The sequence below is a fragment of the Aquila chrysaetos genome, chromosome Z, assembly GCF_900496995.4.
Source record: "Aquila chrysaetos chrysaetos chromosome Z, bAquChr1.4, whole genome shotgun sequence".
NCBI lineage: Eukaryota > Metazoa > Chordata > Aves > Accipitriformes > Accipitridae > Aquila > Aquila chrysaetos.
In genome coordinates, this window is record NC_044030.1 from 6,684,061 (window position 1) to 6,703,666 (window position 19,606).

Here is a 19,606-nt window from a genome sequence, read left to right on the forward strand (position 1 = left end):
GACCCAGGCTCTCCAAATAAGGACCTATTTAGTGCAAGTATGTCTAATAGATCTGGCATTGAATCAGAATAGGCTATGCAGATACGAACTTACAAATTCACATGGAAAAAATCAAGTTTAAGCACAGTTCTACAGTATACTAAGTGCCATGAATGTTCTTTGTTATTAATAAAGTGTTGAAAGTGGTCATTACAAGAGAAAGGTTGTTCCTTGCAGAATCAGCCTTTGGTAGACAGGGCGATCAGAAATCTGGCATAACCTTAAACCTTGAACAGTAAGTCTTCTACCAGCATATGAACATGTTGCAATACAGCAAACAAAACACAGGATCTAGTTTACTGCTATGTTTGCTTTCTAATAACTTCCACTGACATTTTATCTAATTTTCTGTCTTCTGTGTGTGAGTGGTTCCAAAGTGTAATCTCATTGATGCTATGTAACTTCAAACAAGCTCTGCATTTGAAATTAACCTTTGTTCTTACAGAAACTGTAAGTAACTGTCTGTTATATAGACGAAGCCATCTTGGCTCCTTAGCCCCATCTTAAAAAGTAAGTCTGGCTTAGAGGCTCAAGTTTCTGTGAAGGCACTGAAGAATAATTTATCCTGCACCATACCATAATATGGTACTGTGTCTTCCTAACATGCGTCTGTTTCTCTTCATCCAAACAGAATAAATTAACTCCTCTGCATGTCAGTATAACATGTCTATACCATACCGATATTCCGTATCCACAAAACCATCACTCCTTCTGACTCCTAGTTGTTATTCTCAGGCTCCAGTTCATTTGAAAACTGTGTGAAAATAGGTGGGACAAAAAAAAAAAAAAAAACCACGAAAAAAGGAGGTGGGGGAAGTATCTTTGGTTAACTATTATAATAATCTGGCATTAAAATTGATTAATATAATCAGAAAAAAAAATCCCTATGCAGCGGGTTGAGGCTGTACAGCTAATTGGCAATTATCTCATTCACAGCAGTTACCTCTTCACAGCACATACAGGACCTTCCTGCTACGTAAATAGCTTAAGGATGAGTTTCCCTGTGTGCTCAGTGTTGACCTGACACTGTCTTCTTGAAGTCAATGGTAAAACTGTAAAGGGAATTCTCCTCTCTTCTCAAATTCAGCTTACTACCACATTAAAGTGCTCCTAGTAGCAATGGCATTATCTATTAACATAACAAAACATGCAGCCGTCATTTATCACACTGTTTTCTCACACCCTCTTCAGTGCGAAAAAGCATACAGAATGTACCAGCCATAGATGGACTGCTCTTTCCCTAATTCGGGCAAAAAGATTCTAGAACATTTTTATAAAAGCATATTCTGACAATCATTTAGATAAAGGCTAGGTCAAACACACTTTGCCTTTGGGAAGGACGATAATGAAACTCACAGAGATCTTTGCCTCCTGCAGAGTTTCATTCTGAACCTGTACCCATTTCTATGAGCATTTTGTTACCATACAAGGGGCTTTGTAACAATCTTGGAGAGTTTCAATGGATCCTAGAGGTGAAGTGGTCAATCACAGTCTTCAAGTCAGACCTACAAGCCCTTGTAGGTCTTGCCCTTGCAGGTCTTTAACCCTTGTCCCAGGCTATAGAGCCTTTACGATAAAGGCTAAAACTGTGCGTTTGCTTTAACCAGTTTCCACAGGAAGCTACTATGCAAAGGAAGAAGGTAAAATGAACGTGCTTATTGATACCTGGGTTGATAGACCAAATCTCCCCAATATTCTGTGCTAGTTTATGTTTCTTAAATGCTGAAGGATTCATATCCAAGCAGATCATATTACCGCAGTCCAGCCAACAGGCCACAAAGACATGCATATGTTTAAAGAGAACATCATCCACACCAATAGGACAGAAATGTATAGCTATCCATAGAGTAAAGCCAGCTCATAAATCTTGGTAAATGAAATTTTGTAACAAAGAAGAATTAATTAACGTTCATGAGAAATTGAAAACCTATGCATGTGCATCTTCATCAAAGACGACTGCACAGGCACTGCAACCTCTTTGAACCTCATGGCCTCGTTCCAGGTTGTTTTGAGCACAGAACATTAGCCTCAGTGAAACAGGCTTCAGTTTTGACTTTTTTTAATTTTTATTTTTAAAAGCTCAGTGAGAATATTTGACCCTGAGAAATTTCTGGCTCACATGCATCCAGAATAAGCTTCTCCATATTAGTTACTCTTCTCTGTTCTTAAGAGGGAAAGTAACATCCAGGAATGATACAGATTAGTCAAAATTTCTTTTTGTAAGCTAGGAAAGACACAAACTGAATTTGAAAGCCTTGATTCAGAATTCAATCCCATAAAGGATTGATGGAGGATCCATGTTATGAACTCTAGGTGTTCAGATGTGCTGCTCACTGACAGATATAGATGGAACATAAGTAAAATTAAGACAATGTTGAGCACTAACAAAATTCCATCACTTAATTATCAGAGTTCCCAAGCTTATATTTTTTTTGAGTCTTTGCAAGTCTTGTATCGCTTGTATTTTATAACTCTCCAGGGTGAACACAATATGGGGCAGATCCTTAGCTATCAAAAGTTAGAGAAAAACGCTTACTGATTTCAGTGACTAAAAATCTTTGTCATGAGCAGGAGAAAACTTTGCATGATCTGATTTATTTCTGCTCCAAGATAGAATACAAACAAACACTGAGCACCTTAATTTTGCAATTGCTTGTTACAAATATATTGTACACATACAAAAGCAGGCTTGCTCAGAGCCATGGCTGCTTATTGTTCTGCTGAGCTCAAGAGCACTAAACTAAATGCATATCAGTCAAGGATCAGCCCAAAAGATATTTAATTAGCAACTATGAGTATTGTTTTAGAAAGGAAAAGTGAAACTGGTATGGAATAAAAACCTGTCAAGACAGAAGCAGTGTGACACACTTAGACCACTGCACCAAATGGAAAATGTACTTTGGTCCCGGTTGCAAAGTATTTCTGTACCAGAATGAAGTTCCCATGTGCATAACCAGTAAAAAGCCCCCCCAAAAAATAGGCTACAGGACAGGAAAGGCTATTTCTGCATTTATATTTTAAGTATACATACTTAACTAGTCACGATAATGTCTAAGCATAAGGATATCTGGCATGTAGAACATATCTATGGCCCACTGAAAGGATGTCGTTAAATTCACTTCCAGAAGAGAGATTGTAAGAAACGATTACAATATCACACCTGTAATATGGAGACTTGTGCATGCTAGAACTGCCCAATCACAGAAAAATTTACCATATTTTTCTTTTTACCATCAAACTCTTTGTTGAATAAAGAATGACAGAGCCTAACCATGGATCACAAGGTATCATGGGGCTCACAATATGATCCATGGTTCACAGTCACCAAATGGCAGAATCATAATCACTCTGCTTCATTACAGCCATTTAATTAGCAGCTTTTGCAAAGACTATAGCTGTACTATGGAATTGCAAAGGATTTTATTAAAGAAGATCCAGATTCCTTGCTGGAAAGTTCTTGCTTGTTTGTTTCTTTTTGATGCTGAGATGTCCCTTTTTAAAAAGATATTATTAAACTTGGATTGTAATTAGATATCTGTCTAATTTTATGCCATGGACATGTAAAAACCTTAATTACATACTTTATGAACTATAATACTGTTAGCACATGTACTATATCCATCTTTATATATATATAGTACATACAGTTTCTCAAACATTAAATGCATTTCTTTGAAAATCCTTTTATAACATTCAAAAAATAAAATGCTTCAACTGCAACTTTTGTGAGATCCACTGCACTAACTATAGCAGCTTTAAACCTGACTGTCTCTTTGTAGACTCCATATTTGCCTTTAATTAAAGCCTGCTAGACCACAAACTATAGGTTCACTTCATTCAGCAATTCTCTTCAGATTCAAAACAGCCAAAACTTATTTTACACAGAATTTCCTATTTCTTTGCCTTTCCACATTAGAATCTCCAATCATTTTTTAAATTTTGCAGTGCAGACTAAATACGGGCCTATCTTACCTTCCATGTGTTCCACATAGCAGTACACATCATAAGTTTCATTAGGAAAACGGCGCCCATATGTTCTGACTCCTTTCTTTCCCATTTTATCTCCAAAGCAGCCAATTCTTGGATGTCTAATTGGATACCTGAAATGCAGCACGCTCATATTTATTATTATGATAAATCAGCATTTTAAGTCTGTACAGGCTAAGCATATTAATTTGGGGAAACTGTGTCAAGAGTCCTTTTAAATGTCTCACCTAACAGTCTGGTCAGACAACCAGCCAGCATCACATTGCTCAAATCCATCTTCATAGGCTGCTTTCAGTTGTTCTGGGCTTGCTATGACAGCACCGTTGTCCAGACAAGTCTGCTGAGCTTGTGTAAAATTCAGAGTATACCTGCTCGTTGCTGCACGGTAGTGAAATACAACACCTGAAATGACAAAAAGCTTACATTAGTGACACATTTTGCATCTTTTCTGCAACAGTCATCATACTGTAACTTCACCTACATATTGTTACAATGCTGAAAACAGATGGGTAAAAAAAATAGTAGTAAAAGGCTAAGAGATATGCTATCACATAAATGATGTCCCCCCCTCTAGTGGCTGCTACGAGTACTTGTACAACACCTTATGTTATTAATAGTTGGTGAAATCATATTCACTGTACACACAGAAAAAAAGTAATTAAACCATATATGCATTTTCACTGCTGTATTACAGAAAATCATGATCAAAAGGGAGAATGAATGCTAAAATAAGTCAATGATATCACATAGTTACCCAGACTCCTCCAGTTCCAAGTGCTGGTCAGCTAATTGCATTGCAGGCAAGGTTGCTTATGCTAACAGTGCTACCTGACATGTTGGCTTATTGGCCATGAGTCAAACTACATGACCAGACAAGACTAAGCACATCTAATCCTGGGAAAAAGTGGGCTTAAAAATAGACTTTCCAAAGCAGCCAGCTGCAGTAACTGCACACAGAAGTGCCAACAGTGAATGGGGGATCCCTTGAGTCCTTGAGGTCTGCTAGCTGCAGTAAGACATGTGACCAAAAAATTGTGCTTTTGATGCAGATTTGTTAATTGGTGATGGCCTTGATGTCTGTTCCTATGAATCAAAGCTTACTACAAATATAACATTTATAAATATATGGCTTTTGGTCAATTTTTCATAAGCATGTTTTCCTGCACACACTAAAAATGATACAGACAAAACAAGGCTTGCTTTTATTTGGGGCCTTTCTGGTTCTGGAAAGAATCTTGACAATTTCAAAAATTACTTGAGCACGTCAGACATTTGGAGAGGAAGGCCTCAAGTTAAGATGGTTTTGGTTAAGACAAGATCTGTCTAGAAGCCACATTCTGTTTTCTATGTACATATAATTCAGCAACATGCAGACAAATTGAGTAAAATTTAGCCACTTAACAAAGGTATGGATAAGGCCAATAAATAGAAAATACACATTTTTCTTCTTGTTGTGACTCACTAAGAAGTTTTCTGAAATTAAAATAGAATACATTATCTGAAAACTACTCACAGGTAGGTTAAACCTCAATCATCAGACACCAATTTTTTCAAAGCTACTGGCAGAGAAACAGGAAATAGAAGAGGAGACACTGGGAATCCTCGTATTTCATCATTTAATATGGAGTCACACACCAGTTGCAGCCACTAACTGGAAGCTTACAGACCACTAGCATCCCCATAAAATGTCTTTTCAGAACCACTGACCGAACCCAGTGCTTATTCCAAACAACAATGTAATTTCACTTCAAATGGACCCAAGCATTGTTTGGCAACAGTAACAAGTGAAGAATACACCCTGAAAAATTATGGCTATGTTTATATTACTAAATTACATATTCCAGGTGTCTGCAATTCAGTCATCAAGACTGTTAAATTGTTAGATTAGTTCACAGTATTATTTGGCCCAGGCCCTATAACAGGCTTCCAAACAATTTCTGGGCAGACTTCAGGAGCTAGCAAAGACCAGAGACAACTTCCAGTGGGCATCTTCATCCTGTGCTGGAAGCCAAAGGAGCCTAACAGCACAAATGGGGGCCACACCACTCCAGACAGCCTCAGTGCTGAAGCACAGCCTCAAGCACATTTTCTTACTATTGTGAACAATCTGTACCAGGAGAGATTGAAAGGGAATGTCAGAGAGATAGCTTTACTAGCTCCTGTATCCCTGCAGTTTCTCCGTTATAGGGCATCCTCCATTGGCTGGTTAGGGCAACTTTACATAGCATTTACATTGTCTTCAGATGTGCAAAACTTTACTTATGCATATATGTATATATTTTCATGTGTGTGTGTGTGTGTGTGTGTGCATATTTTGGCTTTTTGTACCCTAAACAACAGAGTCCTTTACCACATGTCGAACACAGAGCACTACCTCACAACATAAAAAGAGTTAGGCAACAGCAACTAACCACATTTGGAATTTAAAAGCTTAAAATAACAAAAATATGATTTGGAGATTATTTTTTTTTAAGCTGTGGTATGCATTAAAATACTTATTTTAATATATTCAGAATTTAGTAACATTGGTTGACACTGTGAGCAAGTTACCTGCTGGTATAAATGAGCATTACTATATTCAGTGGTACAGTAGTAAACAAAAACATGAGTTCAAATTACCTACATGGTGTTCTGGGTCTAGAAATAAGAAATAGTCAAGTTCTACAGAGCTCACAACAGAAGCAGATAAAACATTTACCCTGAATCATAAGTATGAACCCATAATAATATTCACAAGATGGGCATCAGGCTTTACTGCCTGTTATTGTTGAATATATACAAACATTTTAAACCTTTTTTTTTGGTAGCATTGGTGTTTCTGTAGTATACAATATTTGACACTGACTCTATAACTCAGGGTCAAACCAGAAATGCCCAAGTATGTGAAGCAATAACAAATTCGATTTGTTATTTTAATCTTATAAAAATGTATTTTATATGAATTTAGATTAATTGCCTTTTTTGGGTGGGGGCGTCAAGTTTGCTTAACTGATGCTGTATGACTTCAGCTGGGCACAACAGCACTGCTGCTCAGTACAAGCACAAAAATATTCATTAGCTTAGCAGGAGATGGCAACGTATTTCTCTGAACTTGTACTTTTTTTAAAGCTTCCTACTGCTTAAATGTATGAGTGTACTCTCCACGACCATCTCTCTCGCCTCTCATTTCTTCCATGTTGGAAGCACCCACTGCCCTTCCTAGTTGGCATATGTTTGGGATCCCTGTGATACCTGAATAAGGCAGGACTAAAGAGTTAATATCACTGCCAATTTTAAGTAGCTTTTGCAGTGCTGAGAAGAGCCTTTGGTCATTTGTAAATCCTGCAAAGGAACTTGGAGAATGCTTTGTTCTCCTCACCCTGATCCACAAGGTAAACTTCACCTATTCTTAGATTTGAAGGCTCTTCCATTTCCAGTGAGGAGCTAATGGACATAAAAGAGCCTGCAAGATGAATGGGAAGGAGGACGTCAGTATGTATAAGCCTGTGCAACAGCTGCAATAATTAGAAGACCCCCTGGGGCTAAGAAGATTAAAGTGCAGGACTTTCATTGTTTCAGTTAGACAGAGAGAGAGTGACAAAATCCATTGTCCGAGTTTTTGCACTTTAAAACATTTGTAAAGGATTTTTTTTCCCTTTGTCTATTTCCTTTCTGAAAGAAAAGGCAAGAAAGGAGTTGTCCTAGGAACAAATAAAGCAACTGGAAAACAGAATACAGCAGTATAATGTTGTCACTGAACATCTGGCAAACAAAGTCAGTGTAATTACAGGAAGGAGTAGCAGCATCTGCAAAAAAGAGCACTCACAGGAAAGTAATTTGTAGCATCTAAAAGTCACTTCTGTCTGAGCAAGAAAGAATGTCTTTTAATCATTTATCTCTGTCTTAGACCAGAAAATGAAAATATGAAGTATTTCACTTTTAACAAAGTAGGGCTTCCACAGGTAAGAGCCTAGTTCTGTGGTTTCACATATTTGGGTTGGAACTTTGCTTTTATTACCTGCCAGGGTATCATGCAGCAAAACCTCCTGGACCTGAAGGGGAAGGGATCCTGGTAGCACTAATAGATTACAGTTCAATTTCACTAGTGAGCCCACACTGCTGCAACATGCACTTCTGGAGTCACATAAAGCCTGAATTTCAGAAGTTGCCTCACACAGCAAAGAATATCTAAAGAGAAAAGATTATGATGGCAGTGGTTGTTACTCTGTAAATTTTTATGTTCCAACCTTAGCCACTGTGGTGCAGAGCCCTGAAACAACCCCCAACCCACTGCCAAAGCTACCATGCAGTTTGGTGATCCTCCTTGCCTTTAATGCAGAAGACAATTTACATTACAAATGCATGCCAAAATAGAGGTTACAGGACTGAGCACTGTATGAAAGGAAGGAATAGGGCAGTATTTTCAGCTTCCTGCATGAATAATTCATTTGAGTTCCTCATTCGAGGTTTTGCACCCATCTTCTGACCCCTGTCTCAGGCTTTGGCAACCTGAGAAGCACAGACTTGCCTTGCATCAGCAGGAGCTCCCTTGCCAAAAGCCTCACAGAGCTTCTCATCGTGGGGAGAGAAAGTGCATTCTAACCCCTCTGTTCTGCCAGCCCCAGTGCCTCCTGCTCTCCAGGGACAGAGAGTTCTTGCACTAATTCGCACATTGCTCCCCCGTGCAAACTCTTTGCGTCCATCCTCACAGACCAACACAGTTGCATGCAGGTGTACGCAAGCTCCTCTGACAAGTTGGTCCAGATAAGGAAAGTGATCGATGTGGAGATTTACCTGTATTTTTCTCAGGAGGAGGACTTCTTTACTATGTTTGTATTAATTTCTGAATACACAGTGGGATCACTTGCCTCACCCCATTATCTCTGCACAGCAATGTACTAGGTCACACAAGTGTTCAATGAGGCCAAGGCACAGCTACTTAAATTAAAATTACTTTAAAAAGAAAATGCACAGCTTCTCAGAAACGTCCTCATACTGGGGGATGACCAACATCCTAAAAACAGTTTAGCCATTAGTACTGGCCTCTGCTCTACCATCCTGCATGTGAAGACATGCCATGCACTTCCTCGGCTCAGAGCTCTCCCACTGAATGTTCTCTATCCAGCCTGATGCAGAAATCCCACCAGCCTGCCCATCAGCTGCCATTTTCCTAGTCGCTACATGAGGAACACGGCAGCTTGATCAGAACATTTGCTTCCCTGTTCCTGATGCGCATTGCACGTAGACCCAGGGTTTTTCTCACCCAGAAATAAATTTCCCTTTTCCATCCTTTGATGGCCATTACCCATTGTGCTCTTTTGTTTCCAGCTACAGAAGTCGGAGGTTCCTTGGGATCCACGATGCAGGAGAGTAAAACACAATAAATGCAGCAGCCCATGTTAATTTAGTTAGCAAGGAAGCGGGGAAGTTCAACATCAAGAGGTGGTACGGTTTCAAGACAGGTAAATCTAAAAGATTAAATAAAAGCATCTCTTCAAATGCCATACTTAAGAGATAATGAAGGGGAGTTCTGGCTCTGGAGAGAATAAATCAATTAGGCTGTCAACACACAATCTCTCAGGGCTAACCGCACAATTGAGTGGCAGCATTCCCACATCGGAAACAACTCCCATTTATTATCATTATAATGCCTGCAAGAAAGAAGAGTTTGCATAAAAATGAAAATGTGAATTACCATCTACTCTGCTTCCCTAATTGCTGTTTCTTTCCATTAACAAGGTCAGTGTTTTAAGCCTAGGATTTTCTTTATTGGCTTTAGAAAACCAAATAAACAAAAAAAAACCAACAAAAAAACAAACTAAAAAGACTAAAAAAGTGTCTCACACTTGCAGCAGAATCAAACAGAAACTACCAAAATAAGGCCTAAGAAAACAGCGGTCTCCCACAACATCAGTAAGAAAAGGATAAAGTGCTCTCACTATTGGTAAAAAATATTCACCACCAAGATATGAAAAAAGAGCAACAGAACTGGAAGGATCCCATTTGCCACTTTGATTCCTTTAAATCAAATCATTTCCAAGGAGAATAACAAAAAAAATCAGCTCAAATGAGTGGTTTGTTCAGATTTTTTCTTTTTGATTACACTTGGTCATAACATGTTCTTTTTTACTGCCCAATATGATACCACCACACAACAGTGGCAAGGAAACAGCTAAGAATAAAGACAAACTAACATTAAGCATTCAAAAACTGTGGGGCCAAGGACTCCTAACGTGAGACAGTTTGACTTGTGGGTTTAATAACATCTAGAAAGGTCAGAAGAAAGCTCAAAACACTGTAGAAAGATGAAATTACAAGAGCTGACAAAGGAAGAGTTGCTCCTGAGAAAAAGGGGAAATTTCAGAGGGTCGTGCAGAGGCAGCAGAAAAGACAACACATAGAATGAAAAATGAATATGAATTACTTGTTCTGCATATTTCTCTTCCTGTAAGGAGTTGAAGAACATAGCACTGAAACACTGTTAGATCCATTTTGAACATAAAATATACCTGTCTGAGGGGTTGATGTAATTATAGCAGCAACAAGGGTGTAAGGAAAACATTTCCTGCGATTAGTAGGAAAGGAAAGGAGTTATCTAGTGTGATGAAACTGCCCCTCTGTACGACGAACTGGCAGACCAGACCTGTCGGCACTGGCGCTGTCCCCTGCCTCAAGGACAGCTCTGTGGTTGCAATTAACAAGCAGGGCAGGCAACATTCCACCACTGGTAGGATACATTCATTTGATCACAATGGGTTCAATAGCAGTTTTATATTCCTAACATACCTAACTGAAATTATAGAAACAGCAGTTACAGTATTTTTTTTCTTATTCAAGTTAGCTCTCCCAGTTATCTATTATCTTACTTGCAAAGGTTCATTTGAAAAACAAACAGCACAGCTGTCTAAGCTTATCTACATGGCTTTATTGATGCTGTAATGTGCTTTGTGTTTGAAAGTTTCAAATGAGGGAATGTCTGTAAAACAAATGGAAATCCTGAAAATATCTAGAACTCAAGTCCCGCATTGGTTTAAAAGTACTCAAACAAACAAGCATACGAATACCATAAAGTTATCTTAATAACAAAAGAGTCATTTCATCTACTTCAGCAGAATGATACAAGTAAGTTTTGGCCTACTTCATTTGGCCATTTCTGAGAAATTTATTAAATTAGACTCAACACACATAACAGCATTGGCACTTAAAGAAACAGATGAATGTTGCCTTCCGAAGCATTAGTAGCATTTCTTCCCACACCTAAATTGCCCCAAACAGGGAATTTTGCAGAAGCTTCCTATCTTTAATAAAATTATTCTGCTTCACATAAGGGTTAAGCTATATGATCAAGCAAGTACTACCTGAGCTAGAGTTACCAGTTTCTCTCCATACTTTTAATTCACTGAAAAGCTAAAGCGACACACGCCTGCTCAGTCCTCAGAGAAAGAGTGCTACACAAATGCATTTTGTTTCACTTGTGATGAGCATAAAATGTGCAGAATAGCAAAACTGGTGATAATTTTACCAGGACTTCATGAGTTGCCTTGTACGCACCAGCCCCAGCTCCACCCGGGAGAGCTGACCAAAGCACAGTGCTGAACCATGCTAGCTGTCAGATCTGAAGTTAGTGCAATTAATGTGGAAAGATCTCCCCACGCCACACTAACAACAGGCAGAGATGAATGCACAAAGAGAGTGTACAGAGGATCACATCTCTCCAATTGTTATCACTTTTGGGGTGCAGATTCAAAAAGACAACTTAACAGAAATAAATTACATTTGAGACTAATGTTGTGGGTTTTGGTTTTTTAAATAAAAGCTGAAATCACAAAAAAAACCCCTTACTGAAATGAGGGCAGAAGATGTGAGCAGCAACATTCACATGAAATCCTTATGTGTCTGATAAATGGCATTTGTTTACTTAATGTAGAAAATGAGGAATGGAGTGCACAAATGACAATCTAACAATGCTGTTTTCCATTTGGGTCAAGATCTGGCTTTTTCCCCACCTGAAACTTTGACATTAAAGCAATCATGGGAAAGAATGGTTGCAGAAAGAAAATGGAGTGTGTGAAATCTTCTTTCAATTAGAAAACCCAAACTGATCAGTTCTTCTCATTGCAGTGATTTGCAAAAGCACTAACTACAGAAGCTAAAATATTGCTAAAGTATTTTATTGTAGTAAACATCTGCTGCTCCTGGATATAGATATGTAGTCAAGGGAGCACTTGAAAAGGAATAAGGAATGCCAGGTACACTAGTTACTGAAAAGTAATGTTCAAACCAGGATTTCTTTTGCTTTTGCCATATGGACTAAACAGTTTATAAAGTTCTACAGACATTAATGGTTACACTGATTTATTGTATTTCCAAATTAAGACCACACCTTCAAAGCCTTTCACTGAATCAATGCCAAAAGATGTTCAAGTTAGGTTAAGCATATTGGAAGAACAATGCAGTATTAAGCTCACAAAAAAACTCTTAGCCAAAGCCATAATTTCCAGCAGCAGATATTGATGTTTGTTTTGGGATTCAGTCATTTGAGCAAATACCAAACTTTCAAAAAACACCTAAGCACAAAGGAGCGCAAGGCACAGTCCAAACTAAGGCTCACGTGAGCTGATACATCCACACGGCAGTGTTGTTCTACGCATGCTGAGTAATTTGGGTCCAGAATTTGCATTTACATGGCACAGGGCTTGGGCTAATGTGTCCTGCCTTTCACCACTATTTGTTAGCTCAGGCTCAGCGCCAAACTGACAGGACTATACAGCACCAGGCTCTGAAGCGGTCTCTACACTATACTTCTCATGCTGTATAAGCAGGCTATTAGGAGAAAACCATCTACAGATCAGATTCTCCTTTTGCCACTTACATACTTTTGAAAGTCCTGTCTCTTCTATGTCTCTACATGCACACTTCTCCATCTCAAAGTTTTGAAAGCTATTTCCTTATAGTGATGGCAAGCAAAATTTTAGCCCTGGATCCTCCACATGGAAGAACATTAGCAGCCACCTCCCTACTTGTTTTCCTGCAGATTCTGCCAGATGGGATTCCTCCTACATATCCAACTTTTATTACTGGGACAAAAGAAATTCTTCCTTTGTGCTTGATGTTCCTATCACAGAGAGAGGGGCTCCTAGTTTTGTTGGCATCATGATTTTGTACATGAAGTGGCAAGATAGGCCAGGCACAGCTCCAGTAGAAAGGCAGTTTCTTCTTTCCATCCTACACAAACAACTAAAAAGAAACCGCTTCTGCCTGCCAAGTCTGTCTTCTTGTAAGGACACTGAAATTTTCAGACAGATGTATTAGTACAATATGAACCATGTTTCAAAAGGGCTGGTTTGATAAAACTTTAGAGGTATCTCCTAAAAAAGAAAAAAAGAAAAAAAAAAAACAACAAAAAAACCCCAACAAAGTAGTAGTAGGATCTTGTCTTGCAAAGGAGATAAACCCAATCAAAGTATAAAACTGCTCTGGGAATAAGCAAACAGCGTTTGTTCCAGGAATCAAGAGTAGGCTCCCCAAAGGTGGTAGTGAGAAATGAGAGAGCTATGGATTGGAAAAGATTTGTAAGAATAAATAAAGGACAGAAAGAGCAGGGGGAGAGTGAACAGTTAAGGAAGGGTAAATTGCTAAAGATACTCCTTTAAGCACTCTCTAGTTATATGTTAATTACTAACTTGTACTGTTTTAACTGGAATCACTGTTGATTACGAATGAAATGGAAAAATCCTTACCCTCAACAGCCAGTGATACAATGCCTTGTGTGTCTTCAACTCCGTACATAACATCACAGCGATATACTCCTGCATCACTTGCACGCAGCTTAGAGAAAGTCAGCGAAGCGTCACCAGTCTCCTCTGAATGGGTTGGAACAGACACTCTGTCTTTGTAGCTTTGACCTATTTTAATGTTGCCATTTTGGGCCACCAGGACTGTGGTTTCTTTTGCATCTTTTCCACTTTTATCCAGTTCAACCTTTGACCATTTGATTCGAAGATACTCAGCTGCATAGCTGGAGGCTATGGTGGGTGTGGTTGAAAAGAAGCATGGCAGGACTGAAGTTCCAGACAGGGATCCCTTTACCAGGGTTTTTTTTTCTGCTTTAACTAGAAAAAGGGGAGACGAGGTGGGAGAGAAAGGAGAAATCACATTAGTGGAACAGCGAAATCGGAAACAGATACATTTCATTGTTATTTAACGATTCACAGCCACGCAAGTCTTGAAATACACAAACTTAGATAATTTGTAAAAGGACTGATTAGTATAAGCTAAAAAAGCTTGCACCAATATTCTAGGCTGCTGAGGGAGCCCTTTTCTGTTTGGGCAAGTTTAATTCACTACTCTTTGACTTATTTTCTCCATTTGTTATAGTCACCAAGTTATTGACATTCTTCAGAAAGTGTTTTGAAATTTTAGTTGACAGATGAGCTATGTTTTTTTACATAATGGGGGAAGACCACTCTGAGTGAAAGGCGGTGAGTTACCTCACGTTTACTGCTGGCCAAAAGCATGCATACAGGGGAGCTACTGCTGCTTACATCTTGCCTTACCTCACAGTAGCTTGTTCATTTGCTCCTGTCCTAAGAGTAAAACATAGCCCATGACTTTGTATACATGACATCCCTTACTCCATTATTCTTTCAAGGGTTAACTCTTTTTATTGCATACGTGCTGAAAAAAAAGTCTTTCCAGTGAGATTCTCCCAAATAGTCATTCTTTTAAAATTATTTCCTTGTAGCCTCAGGCACTTTAACACATTGCAGAAATAAAGTGTTTCAGGATGTTAAAGCAAAGAAGGAAGTAAAGCACACAGAAAGTCCCTACTTGGCTCAGACTTGACATGGTAGGACCTTTATCATTTTTTGTGACATCTCCAGCTGCAAACACTTTACAGTGAAATGCTTCCATCTGACAATATCCTGAGGGGAAAGCTGACTACTGTTCATCCAATCTGCACACAGCAACCGTCTGAAGAGAGGATTTCTGTTAAGATTTATTTTTTTATGTGATGTTATTTCACTCTACATAATGGCTTAATGAAGATTAAAAGCTGATGCACAACAGTATCTATCCTACCTCTTTCACTGTCCTGCACTCTAACTTTTTTTGAAAGGTGGAACATGCTAATTGTTAATTTGAAGTGAGCTAGGTTTCATAATGTTTAGAAATACAATAACCTCAAATACTAGCCACCAACAGGGTGATACATGAAACAGGAGACACCACCACATGAAAATTATCTAGCTATTTACCTATCATCAAAAATATTATCTCTCCATAAATCCATATAGAGTAGAAGATGGGGGGGGGGGGGGGGGGGGGAAGAATGGGGGAAAAAAAGGAAAAACTGCTCATTAAGTTTATTATTTTTAACAGAGGCAGATGACTTCATACAGGATAAAGTATTAATGGTATTATCTAAAAAGGTTCGATACAAGAATCATCAGTTTGATGGCCAAGCATTTCAATAATGAAGTATTAACTAGAAAAACAAAAAATATGGACTGACCAAGGAAGAACCAGAAGTTTGAATGGAAGTCCCCAGGTCCTTTCCATCCATGCCTACCTAACTAGAAATTCTTGGGAACACAATGGAGATACACTCAAGATGACTGTATCAACACTGATTAGACCAGAGAGAGTATAACAACAATGGGGTAGTGTTGTGCCAAAACAGCTGCGCTGCACCCAAAGCTCACCTTAAAAGTTCACATGGAATGGCACTGGCTGAGCATATTTACCAGCAAGATGCTCACTCTGTGCTTCAAGCATGTGGTAAGATCTTCATTCTTCTATTAACTCATAAACAGAGACCGGTGATGCTACAACTCACATTTAATAGTCAAACAAACCAATCACTTCATACACTTTGGGCCCGGACCTAGCAAGAATTTATTTGTAAAACAGAGAAGGACAAAAACCAGGTCCAATTCAGCTTTATAGCTGAAGACTGGAGAATTCACAAGGCTTGAAGACAAGCCTGTAGAAGTTATTGAAGACTAAAGACTAGTTCAAAAGCTTTGACTGCCTACACATTTCTTTAGGAAAAAAAATTCCATTGAGGTTTTTTTTTTTATTATTTCCATAAAGACATAAAAAGTCAACTCACCTAGAGTCAATTGATTGCTAAAAACTAGAAAGGACTGATTTTATCCTGAAGATGTACACTATAGAAACACCACTACCTCTTGTATCACCTTTAATTTCTTGAAACAGTTCACCGAGTTACAGTGGGTTAGAGATAAAGAAACAGAATGAATACTCAGTCCTATCAGTTGTGATAGAATTACTGCCAAGTTGCACAGGTGGGAGATTAAAATCAGTCTCAAAATATTTAGTATTTATTATGATCTCTTGTCATCTATATACATTACAGGAACTTCTTAAATGAAAAATGACCTAGTTATAATTATCCTGACTGACAGAGTTTTAATAAACTTTCGAGAACATTGTTTCTGGTTATGAGTGATCTGGAATATCAGCAATGAACCCTGAGGAAATTTCCTCTCTTTAAATTGTGTCTTTACATCAGCAGACTGAAACCCTTGGCAAAAAACACACATCATCATCATATGCAAACTAGATCTATTCTAAACCAGGCTACATCCCAGAATAGGAGACCATGTAGCTACAAACATGCCCATCTAACTGTAGAAAGCATTTTAAAACACTATATAAAAGCACTCTGTGTTTTGACGAGAGAAGGGGGAGAAGAAGAGGGGAGAAGCTTTTCCCTACAAAAAAAAAAAAAAAAAAAAAAGGCATTGAAGCACAAAATTAAGTGATGTTCCTGCACAGTTCCAAAAGCTTGATTTCCTGCAGCAGTCCAAGTTAGTCAAGCAGAATTTACTGGCCAATGCAGAAAGCATCAGTATCTTCTATTAATCCATATAGCTATTTTGTTCTTTTAGCATTTTCCCTATGCTTATACTCCATGTTATATCTCCTCTTTAGCCACTATCAATGGTATGTGATAGACTATTCCTTCGAAGGCATGTGGCAGGCAAAAATAGTAACAAAACATTTTGTAACTTCGTAAACTGGAACACAAGCTGAGAAAAGCAGGTATTTGCCGACATTGTTTTATACCATATCTCCACCTTGTCAGGTAGGACCTAGAATACTTGTAACATCATGTACTCTTCAACAAGAGGATTGTTCTGAAATGGCTAAGCTGGTTGGGGATTAATATAACCATTTTTTTCTGTTGCTAACTAATACGTATCACTCATGAATAATTAATTTATTAGGGAAAGTACATAGACAATAAAGAAATAAAATACACAACTAAGTCCAAATCACCTGGCCACAAACACATACCTTGGCAGAACTCCCAGCAAAGTCAATGGGAGACTTGTACAAGATGATAGGACTACAGAGTTGGGCTAAAAGCAGCACAATGCACTCAGGTTACAGGCAGACTCAGTAGATAGTGTGCCTTAGCAGTTGGGTATTTTTTGTTGTCTTCCCCTGTTCAAATATTTAATATCTCCAGCATCCGAATAAGTAGCAGGAACAGAATGCAGAATGAAAACTTCTCCCATGTGATGTCCTGACAGAAGACAATCCTGTCAGGTCTAACTTACTGGGTACGACTTTGCCACAACTTACTAATGTCTTATTTTCTCCAAACCTAAAGCTATGGCTATGCATTTGTATCATGGGGATGATGGCCTGTGGCATACTTTCTTTAAAAAAATAAAAATAAAAATTCCAGCTTGCCTTTTCACATTTTTTTTGCCAGCAAAACTGCCCTAGGTCCTCCCAGTCCACCATTTCAGCTGCAAAGTCAGCTCATCCTACCAATGGCACATAGCTTGATGCCTTTCTGTTGAAGTGGGAGACAAACTACAGAAGAACTTCCTGCTTGAGAACAGTCTCTTTCCCTAGAATGTGTACATTTTTTATGTTGTAAGTGTTACAAAACTCTTAGAATAGAAAACTAAAGAGGAAAAAAAAAAAAGAAAAAAAGACAGAATTCTGCTCTTTTGTATTACATTAACCTTAACGACCAGGCCACTAGGTCTGTAACGGACAAGAAGTGTGAAGAAAAGAATGCCCTACATGAAGTGACACTGCTCAGAGAGCAATTTTGCTATATAATTAAGCTTAACTGAACAAAATGTTGCGACTGAGTATGCAGACAAAAAACACATGCTTAAAGAATAAAAGATTCTATTTATTTTAAGCCAAATTTATGAGACAAAAAAATTTGAATCTCGTTTTTTAGTTAATCAACAGCCTGCCTAGACACATGGTATACTACCCTGCCCACCAGCAGCTACAGAAAGGATGAATGAAATTATGTGTTCTGTTAATCTGACTACTAACACTGAGCCTAAGAGAAGTCTTTTCTTTAACCATACAACTTTTAATGAAGATAATGATAAATTAAAATGAATGCACAAACTTGTATGAGACTGACAGCTGAGGTAACAGACTGAGATCCAACAAAAACCCTCACCGAGTTCTTTACCAGGTGATTTGTGGTCTGAGCAAGCAGAATAAGAGAAGCAAGCATAGAGTGATGAAGAACCAACTACTTTCACATTCTACAACAAACTCACAGGAAGACAGGCAAATATAAGTCTCAGCTGCAGAACTCAACACAACATATACAGACCTCATAGGCATGCACACATGTATTTTATAGCACATATAGAACACAAACATGATCAGATAAACTGATGTTTAAACTGGTATATTATTTGTATACCTTTGAAAGAACATATATTTGTTCTACATTTGTTCTATATCACACACTGCAATCTAGGGGATTTCTACTGTCTTCTGAATTACAGGGCTTTCATGAAAGCATACTCTACTCATGGCATGACAAATAGTCACTTAAAATGGGTAAGATAAACTCCAATATTGATCATAATCACAAGGTCCAGCCTGTATACTACAATACCCTAACACCAGCTAGCTCAAAGTGAGTAAATGCCATACTAGCAGTAGGCGTAAACCTTGCTCGTGAACTTCTGTCATTAATCCTTCACACGTACCAGAGCAAACAGCAAAGGTCTCGGAGAGGGGCACTCCCGTGACCCCAGAAGCTTACACCATATTTCCTGCTGCCTTCCTGACACACATCTTCTGAGAATTTAAAGTCTTAAAGAAGCCATACAAGACCATTCTCAATTTGCCACCAAAGGAAATGTACTTTTGCTGCTACATAAAATCTAACAAGCACGCCATGCTAGGTATTCATGAATGTGACCATTCAACAAAGATGAGAGTGGAAGAGAAAACAAAGATGGGAATAATGGTTAGTGGTGAACACATAAAATTTTGCATGCTTATAACTTGCTGTGCTCTAAATTAAGCTTTGTTTTTGTTATGACTTAACATTAAGACTCACAGATTCCAGGATTTACACTTTTAAAATAACTGCCGATTTTGACAAATTTTCCATATGACTCTCAAAAGAAAAATTTTAAACTTTCAGAACAATTTTGCCTGAAATCTTTTTAAAGGAGATATTGCAATGTATCATATTGAGGTCAGTATTTAATTAAATTTACTTAAATCATATGGAGTGATCCAATCCATTGTGGGAATGGAAGCACAGGAATTTGTGTTTCAGGAAAGA

At 38.3% G+C, this 19,606-nt stretch overlaps 1 protein-coding gene across 3 annotated transcripts in view; it reads right to left on the reverse strand.

Moving 5' to 3' along the window:
- VCAN (versican) overlaps positions 1-19,606 on the reverse strand; it is a 113,211-nt gene that overhangs the window by 82,027 nt on the left and 11,578 nt on the right. For all 3 annotated transcript variants that reach the window (XM_030004934.2, XM_030004932.2, XM_041120915.1), the window contains exons 3-5: positions 13,746-14,117; positions 4,254-4,428; positions 4,012-4,139 (exon numbers count right to left, since the gene is read on the reverse strand). In XM_030004934.2, the coding sequence (XP_029860794.1) occupies positions 4,012-4,139; positions 4,254-4,428; positions 13,746-14,117 (675 nt within the window). The remainder of the gene's footprint in view (positions 1-4,011; positions 4,140-4,253; positions 4,429-13,745; positions 14,118-19,606) is intronic.